Genomic DNA, 9,792 nt, shown 5'->3' with positions numbered 1-9,792 from the left:
TTATATCAATTCAACTATGAAACATAAATATAAGGATACCATCACAAGTCTACTAAACACAAACGTTTACTTTCATACTTTAAGTAGCTGTATGATTACTAAAGTAACTGTATAATATGGAATATTTGCAGTACTTATACTTTACACTGTTGTACAACGACTTTTACTTTAGTTACACAAGAACTATGGAGGACCATACATGACATAAGTAAAAATAAATAAATAAATAAATGTATAAATAAATACAGAAATAAATAAATAAATGAATAAATAAAAATGGAAATAAATAAATAAATACAGAAATAAATAAATAAATATGTTAATACCAAAAGAAATGTCAAAAGAAATGTCTTAAATATATTTTAACATTTATTTTTTCCCTGATACATTTCCTTTGCATTTGCAGTGTCCTTATGCTAATGAGAAAGGCGGGCCTAACCGCAGTCTCATGCAGGATTGGTCACAGGAGTGTAATGATCCAGCCCTACTACTTCTGCCTTTCAATGCTGGTGTCCAGTAGCTGTTTGCAGCGTTGAGCCAGTTCACACTTAAAATGAACTAGTTCAAGTTCAGAGGGTTAGTTAAGGTTATTTTTTATTGGGATGATTTAGGTGTCAGTAGTCCTGACTGTGAGCGTCACGTCTCGTGTTGTACTGAGCACAAGGAGCGAGCCGAGAGGAGGAGGAGGAAACAGAAACTCCAGCTCGGTACAAACCACCTGCAGCTTCTGCTGTGATCATGAAGCCGCTGATCTCTGAGCAGATGTGACCAGAGAAACTCTGTGTTTCCACTGTTTCCACTGTTCCACAGAGTCACTAACTGGCTGTTGCACGGTGAAGAGCTCAAGTCTCAGTCACTGCCCGTGTCTCTGAGCGAGTGTGTGGCACAGCGCAGGGGCTGTGTGTGTGTTAAGCTCAGTTGACCAATCCTGCTCGAGACTGAGGTTAGGCCCGCCTTTCTCATTCGCATAAGGACACTGAAATCGAAAAATAAAAGTTGGAATAAATGTGGAAATAAATAAATAAATATGGAAATAAATGCAGAATTAAATAAATCAATGTCTTAAACTTATTTCCACATTTATTTATTTATTTCCACTTTTATTGCAACTTTTATTTATTTCCACATTTATTTATTTCCACATTTCAGTGTCCTTATGCTAATGAGAAAGGCGGGCCTAACCTCAGTCTCGAGCAGGATTGGTCAACTGAGCTACACACACACACACACAGCCCCTGCGCTCCGTCACACACTCGCTCAGAGACACGGGCAGTGACTGAGATTGAGCTCTTCACCGTGAAACAGCCAGTTAGTGACTCTGTGGAACAGTGGAAACAGTGAAAACACAGAGCTTCTCTGGTCCCATCTGCTCAGAGATCAGCGGCTTCATGATCAGAGCAGAGGCGGCAGGTGGTTTGTAACGAGCTGGAGTTTCTGTTTCCTCCTCCTCTCGGCTCGATCATTGTGCTCAGTACAACACGAGACGTGACGCTCACAGTCAGGACTACTGACACCTAAATCATCCAAATAAAAAATAACCTTAACTAACCCTCTGAACTTGAACTAGTTCATTTTAAGTGTGAACTGGCTCAACGCTGCAAACAGCTACTGGACACCAGCATTGAAGGGCAGAAGTAGTAGGGCTGGATCATTACACTCCTGTGACCAATCCTGCATGAGACTGCGGTTAGGCCCGCCTTTCTCATTAGCATAAGGACACTGCAAATGCAAAGGAAATGTATCAGGGAAAAAATAAATGTTAAAATATATTTAAGACATTTCTTTTGACATTTCTTTTGGTATTAACATATTTATTTATTTATTTCTGTATTTATTTATTTATTTCCATTTTTATTTATTCATTTATTTATTTATTTCTGTATTTATTTATACATTTATTTATTTATTTATTTTTACTTATGTCATGTATGGTCCTCCATAAAGAACAACATGTGTATGTCTTACTCATATATAATATACCTATGTGTTTATCTTCCTGTGCTTATTAAAACTATTAAATATCAGTAGAGTTCACTCTGCCACTAACCTGATGCAATCAATATTACATTATATACAATAATATAATATAACATATCATGATATAATTTGATATAATATAATATAATGCAAGATAAAATAATGTAAAATAATATAACATGATATAATATTATACAATATAACAAGATCATAAGAACATATACTGCTGTTAGGTGCTGTTAGCATTTGTTAGCAGTTAGCTGCTGTGTTTCACCAGGTCCTCTTGTCTGAGTGTGAAGTTGAAGAAACCTGCGTCAGATGAGAAGAAAGACCTCGCTGAGTTTACCATTACAACAAGCTAACTAAGACAAGCTAACTACTACAACCTAACTACCACATGCTAATTAAAACAAACTAATTACAACAAGCTAACTACAACAAGCTAACTACTACAACCTAACTACCACATGCTAATTAAAACAAACTAATTACAACAAGCTAACTACAACAAGCTAACTACTACAACCTAACTACCACATGCTAATTAAAACAAACTAATTACAACAAGCTAACTACTACAACCTAACTACCACATGCTAATTAAAAGAAACAAATTACAACAAGCTAACTACTACAAGCTAACTACCACATGCTAATTAAAACAAACTAATTACAAAAAGCCCCCTACAACAAGCTAACTACCACATGCCAATTAAAACAAACTAATTACAACAAGCTAACTACTACAACCTAACTACCACATGCTAATTAAAACAAACTAATTACAACAAGCTAACTACTACAACCTAACTACCACATGCTAATTAAAACAAACTAATTACAACAAGCTAACTACAACAAGCTAACTACCACATGCCAATTAAAACAAACTAATTACAACAAGCTAACTACTATAACCTAACTACCACATGCTAATTAAAACAAACTAATTACAACAAGCTAACTACTACAACCTAACTACCACATGCTAATTAAAACAAACTAATTACAACAAGCTAACTACTACAACCTAACTACCACATGCTAATTAAAACAAACTAATTACAACAAGCTAACTACAACAAGCTAACTACCACATGCTAATTAAAACAAACTAATTACAACAAGCTATCTACTACAACCTAACTACCACATGCTAATTAAAACAAACTAATTACAACAAGCTAACTACAACAAGCTAACTACCACATGCTAATTAAAACAAACTAATTACAACAAGCTAACTACTATAACCTAACTACCACATGCTAATTAAAACAAACTAATTACAACAAGCTAACTACAACAAGCTAACTACTACAACCTAATTACCACATGCTAATTAAAACAAACTAATTACAACAAGCTATCTACTACAACCTAACTACCACATGCTAATTAAAACAAACTAATTACAACAAGCTAACTACAACAAGCTAACTACCACATGCCAATTAAAACAAACTAATTACAACAAGCTAACTACAACAAGCTAACTACCACATGCTAATTAAAACAAACTAATTACAACAAGCTAACTTATATTTGAAATTAAACATAACTGGGATTTGTCAGCTGATTAAAATGACTGAATTATTATAATTTAACATTGATGAATTATTTTGATATTGTGAGCGATTCAGTTTAGATTTAAACCATCAAACAGCTTTAAGTTCCTCATTAAAAGACATTTAATAGGTTTTTGCTGCCAACAGGAAACTTCCTTCATTAAAACCATGACTTCTATCACATGTGCTGTTAATGAAAACAGATGTTTGGGTTCGTGTGAGTTCCTGATCCAGATATTTTAATGAAGACATGATCTGCAGGTGACTGATCGATCAATAATTAACGAATTAATCACTATAGTGATGGATTCAAAACCGGAGCTTAAAGGTAAGCCAGCTGTTTCTCTGAATGCCCGGTGAGACACACACACTTATTACAATATATTAAAACAGTTTGTTGTTGATGTTGAATAATAACACGTTTCAGTTTGTCTAAGATTCTCATGGATCAGCTGATTCAGCTAGGGTGGTGACCTCTGACCCCGACCTGCAGCAGCAGAGGGCGCTGTCCGGCCTCCCTCCAGCGGTCCTGCTGGTGAAGGAGGAGCTGTCAACACTGATGCTGGGCCCACAGGTGAGTTACAGAGCTGTGGACCAATGGAAAGGAGGCACCATCTTCATGTGACCTGGCTCGGCTGGCAGCGTGTTACCCGATGTTACTCCACCTCCGGACCTCAAGGCTTCTGGAGCTTCATCAAGAAATACAGATGGAGAGCCTGCTTGACCCCAGGTTGACCTGCAGGAACATATAATTTATTTTAGTTCATAATTTATATTTTAGGTGTATACATATCATTCGGTCGTGATGGGGATCCTGACCATAGACTACGATCACAACAAGACTGTTTGATATATAATATTTCTCCTCAGTTACTCGACCGTTACTGACAATAATCCATCAGGTCATTGATCTTCAGTTCTGCGACAAAGTGCTTATTCTGATCAAAGCTGTAAACACTGTGATCTTTCTGATGTTCTCTGTGACACGAGACATCTGTTGCTCTAGTGTCCGTCCTGGGAGACAGATCCTCACATGTGTCTCTGAGGTTTCCACCTTCTTCACCTGTTGAAGGGTTTTAGTAGTTTGACTCTTGTACAGGGTGAAGAACAGAGGACGTCTCACCTTGTTAAAGACAATGAGACAATGTGATAGATATGATGCTTATCCAGGGGACAACATCAGCAGGAACCACAGCGTCGCGATCAGACACTGGACGCCCTTCAGCAGCAGAGCTTCGACCGCAGCTCATCTGTTTTTACATAGTTTACCATAAGAGAAGTTTAGCTATGATGTCACTTTACTTTTTGTTTAATCGTCAGCGAGTCAGATGAAGATTTTCTATCTGGTTCACATCATCCTGTACTTTTTGCTCAGTGTGTGTGTTTGAGAGAGAGATATGGAATGATCTAAGTAGTATTATATACTCACATAAAACCAGTACTATACAGTATGAAACCGAGCATCTTCCACTCCTGCAAATATTTCAAAATATAAATCCCTTTTACAACAAATTGAAGGATTCAGTCAACAGAAGCGCAGGAGGGCTCTTATTTGGAAAACGGCTCTAAGGCAGCTTGTGTGTCAGGTCTCTTCTGTTAAAATGGATGCGGACTGGAAACAGCCGTTCACTGCGCTCCTATTACCGACGTTACGGTGACGTCTCCATCATTTACGGTAAAACAGGAACAGGAAATGACGTAGCTCACATGGGCGGAAGAAGCGCGGAAGTTCAGGTTGAAATGAGTGAAAGCGGCGCTCAGGTTTGAATACGTTACTTTATTTTACATTTAAGTAAGTAATCAGATTATTTGTGTTTAAGGTCACCGCCCAGTTTTATTTAAGGAGCTGTCACGTGTTTTCTGTTTCACGATTAAAGTCTGAAATACTTTCCAAAGTAAAAGTTGGGGGGAAAACCGCAGCTTACGTGTATTGATTAAGAATCACCAGCAGGTGAGGAACTGGTAGTAAGAGTAATAGAGTACCAGTAGTTACAGTAACTGAGTTAGTGTAGTAACAGTTATAGAGTAAGAGAAGTAGTAAATCGATTTTCAGGGGCCGTCTGGTTTAAAGGACTTTCTGTTGTGGACTGCCCTGTGTTTAATACAGGAGGTGTCATAGTCTATGACCTGGAGAAGACAAAGTGTTTAATACAGGAGGTGGCACAGTCTATGACCTGGAGAAGACGAAGTGTTTAATACAGGAGGTGTCATAGTCTATGACCTGGAGAAGACGAAGTGTTTAAGACAGGAGGTGGTACAGTCTATGACCTGGAGAAGACAAAGTGTTTAATACAGGAGGTGGCACAGTCTATGACCTGGAGAAGACGAAGTGTTTAAGACAGGAGGTGGTACAGTCTATGACCTGGAGAAGACAAAGTGTTTAATACAGGAGGTGGCACAGTCTATGACCTGGAGAAGACGAAGTGTTTAATACAGGAGGTGGCACAGTCTATGACCTGGAGAAGACGAAGTGTTTAATACAGGAGGTGGCACAGTCTATGACCTGGAGAAGACAAAGTGTTTAATACAGGAGGTGTCATAGTCTATGACCTGGAGAAGACAAAGTGTTTAATACAGGAGGTGTCACAGTCTATGACCTGGAGAAGACGAAGTGTTTAAGACAGGAGGTGGTACAGTCTATGACCTGGAGAAGACGAAGTGTTTAATACAGGAGGTGGCACAGTCTATGACCTGGAGAAGACGAAGTGTTTAAGACAGGAGGTGGTACAGTCTATGACCTGGTGCAGTGTATCAACAACAGAGTGATGAGTTGTGTGTCTCTGCAGCTGTTTGCACGTCTGGAGGCTCGTCGCTGTCTGAAGGAGATCGAACCTCGTCTGTTTCCTGAAGATGGCGGACCCGACCATGGTGACTGACCACGTGCAGTCAGTTCATCCTGTCACCACATGTCATGTGATCTTAATGATTTCATTCTGTGATACACTTGACTCGTACATATGTTCCGCCTCTTCAGAGTCATAACTAAACGTGAACACACCCACGAGACACATGTTCATAGGTGACATCACATCCTAAGGATGACATCACATGTCAACTCAGCTGCTTTTATTTTGATGATGTCATTTCTCTCTGTTTTCAGGTGAGGTGGTGGAGCTGTATGGAACAGAGGGAACAGGTGAGGTCACTGTACAGGTAACGGCTGGGACTGCACTTCCTGTGCGGGTGTCTGTTTTATTGTGTGTGTGTGTGTGTGTGTGTGTGTGTGTGTGTGTGTGTGTGTGTGTGTGTGTGTGTGTGTGTGTGTGTGTGTGTGTGTGTGTGTCTGTGTCTCAGGTAAGACGGAGCTGCTGTACCACCTGTTGTGTCGCTGTGTGTTGCCGAAGGCTGCTGGCGGACTGGAGGTGGACGTTGTGTTTGTGGACACCAACTACAGTCTGGACATGTTACGACTGGTCAGCATCATCGACAGCAGACTGAACCCAGGTACTGAACACACTCCCTCACACATGCACACGCCCACATTCAAGCTCTAAGCTTCGTTGTCTCTCTCTCTCTTCATGTGTGTCCAGCTCTCTCTACCAGCTCGCCCATAGCTGGGTCAGATGAGGAGGTGTTGCGTTCGTGTCTGTCCCGCCTCCTGGTCGTCCACTGCTCCTCCTCCTCCCAGCTCCTCCTCACCCTCCACTTCCTGGAGAACTCCTTCTCATCGCGGCCTGGTCTGGCCCTCCTGCTTATTGACAGCATTTCTGCTTTCTATTGGCTGGATCGCTGCGAGGGCGGGGCCAGCTTTGCCAAGCAGGAGGACAAGCTCAGCAAATGTTCCGAGCTGCTGGGCCGACTGCTCAGGTGGATATCCATCAATGAAGGTTCCTGGTCCATTAGAGGAGGGTTCTAGTGGTGCAATATGTGGATTTGTAATTTTGTAATTTGTAATGGTTCATAAGGAGGTTCTTGCGCCCCTGAGGAGGCTTTAGTAGCTCTTTAGATTGATGGAGTGGTGATTAAGGAGGTTCCAGTGGTCCTTAAGGAGGTTCTACTGGTTTTCTAGTAGAAAACCGTGTGATTCTTTAGTTCAATTGGTCCGTTAGGTGGTTCTCGTGATCCTTAAAGAGGTTCTGGCTGCTCAGTAAGATGTTCTAGAGATCATTAAGGGGATTCACTTTGTTCATTAAATGCATCTAGTGTACCTGAGGAAGTTCTATGAGTTCAATATGGGAGGTGCTGAAGACTCTGGTTTCTCGTAAAAAGTTCCAATGTTCCTTCAGGGGGTTCTAATGGTCCATTACTGGGTAAGTTCTGTGGTTGTGCATGTGCTCACCCAAAACGTTCTACAGGTCCTTTAAGTGTTTGTGGTAGTCATTGGAGAATGAGGAGTTTTGAAATTCCTTTGGCTGGTTGTAGTTGTCCATTATGTGGGGAGTTTTTTTATCAATCAATCAATAAAATTGTATTAGTATAGTCTCATATTCACAAATCCCAGTTTGTCTAATAGTCTTTGACAAGGTGAGACGTCCTCTGTTCTTCACCCTCAACAAGAGTCAAACTACTAAGACCTTTAGCAGGTGAAGAAGGTAGAAACCTCAGAGACACATGTGAAGACCCGTCTCCCAGGATGGACACAAGTCCAACAGATGTCCCGTGTCACAGAGGACATCAGAAAGATCAGAGTGTTTACAGCTTTGATTAGAATAAACACTTTGTAGCAGAACTGAAGGTCACTGACCTGATGGTTTATTGTCAGTAATGGTCGAGCAGTCTTGTTGTGATCATAGTCGATTGTACAGGTAACTGAAGACATGTTATAGTTTATCAAGGAGGTATTGTTATTTTACGGCTCAATCAGTTCAGCAGGGGGTTCTGGTCATCGTTCATGTAATTGTTTGGCTTTTTGTCGCCACTGAAGGTTTCTGATGTCTAATAAGAAGTTGGAGAGATCCTCTAAGATGCTTTTGGCTCCTGTGGTTATTGTGAGGGCTCTAGTCGACAATGAGGGGTTATAGAGGTCCTACTTTTGAGGGTCTCAGGACTGAAAGAAATTGAAGGAACTGTGAGAAAATAAAGTTTTTCTAAATTCATAGTTTGACCTGGTTGATGAAGCTGACGTTTATTGGTTCTTAAAGAACCACACAGAACTGAGGAGCCTGTAAACCTGTCAAAGCATTGAGTCAGTTCCATCTGCGGTTCTTCCTCTCAGGGATTACAGAATCACTGTCTTGGCCACCTGCCACGCCCTCAGGAGGAGCCACAGGGGAACCTCCTCGGACTCCCACCGACCATACCTCTGTCGCCCCTGGCAAAGACTGGTGACCCACCGGCTGCTGTGCACGCGACAGGAGGCGCCGGACAACGGGTCGGCCGCAGCAGGGAGCAGCGAGGAGCAGGGGAGGCGACAGGTCTTCACTGTCCACTGCACCTCCTGTGGGACCAGGGCTCCAAGGAGCAGCTCCTTTTACGTGACGGACGGAGGAGTGGAGTTCACCTGAAACTCTCCTTTCTTTCATGAGAGGAGTTCACAAAGGTTTGTAGAGAAGCAGGAGTTGTTCGGATTTCCTTCTCCGTTGAACTGAACCTGTTTACTGATACTGAACCTGGGACTCCGAACAAGATAAGAGAGTAATAAAGAAAATACTTGATACTGATTCTGTTCTGGAAGGGTCCAGAGGTCCTTACTATGGATCTTGATTGTGAATGAGGTTCTAATCTAGGAGGTTCTCGAGGTTGTAATGTGAATTCCTGTGCTCATTTGAAGACTCTACTGAGGAGGATCTACAGCTCATATAAAAACTTCCCTGATGTTCCAGTGGAGCCTCCAAGTATCTAAGTTCTCATAGAAAAGATCATCCAAGGATTATCAGGAGGTTCTGAGGAGGCCCAGGTGGATTTGATGGACCTTCAGTGTTGCACAGTGTAGTTTTGTGGTATTAATAACAATTCTGAAGACTCTGAAGTATTCAATAAAGATAAAAGGATATTGGATGACTATAAATAAAAAGAAATGATGATATGTGTATTATGGATAACATTTAGTTTATATTTATTATTTAATATTATTTTGCAATTTCTAAAGTTTAATAATATTGAGTCTGTGTTTTTGTACAATATTTCTATTAAAAAAATGTGCACATTTGAGCTTTTATTATATTGTAATTTTAATTGCTTTTGTGGTCATCCTTCGATGATGCTGACCAGTCGTAACATGTCCAGACTGCAGGGTTAGGGTTAGGCCAGCAGCCTTCAGCTACACACAGCGACACAGCAGGTGGTACAGCAGCAGACACACAAACAC

The 9,792-nt window shown here is 40.8% G+C and overlaps 1 protein-coding gene across 1 annotated transcript; it reads left to right on the top strand.

The window, feature by feature from the left end:
• The first annotated feature begins 5,240 nt into the window (after positions 1-5,240).
• On the top strand, positions 5,241-9,635 carry xrcc2 (X-ray repair complementing defective repair in Chinese hamster cells 2). Its single transcript, XM_062399844.1, has 6 exons — positions 5,241-5,306; positions 6,332-6,413; positions 6,646-6,681; positions 6,840-6,989; positions 7,076-7,352; positions 8,701-9,635. The coding sequence occupies exons 1-6, from the start codon at positions 5,253-5,255 to the stop codon at positions 8,987-8,989; spliced, it is 888 nt and encodes a 295-aa protein (XP_062255828.1). The 5' UTR covers positions 5,241-5,252; the 3' UTR covers positions 8,990-9,635.
• Positions 9,636-9,792: the final 157 nt, after the last annotated feature.

This window comes from Platichthys flesus, chromosome 11 (genome assembly GCF_949316205.1).
Source record: "Platichthys flesus chromosome 11, fPlaFle2.1, whole genome shotgun sequence".
NCBI lineage: Eukaryota > Metazoa > Chordata > Actinopteri > Pleuronectiformes > Pleuronectidae > Platichthys > Platichthys flesus.
The sequence above is the reverse complement of the archived record's forward strand: the minus strand, read 5'-3'. Positions and strand labels throughout refer to the sequence as shown.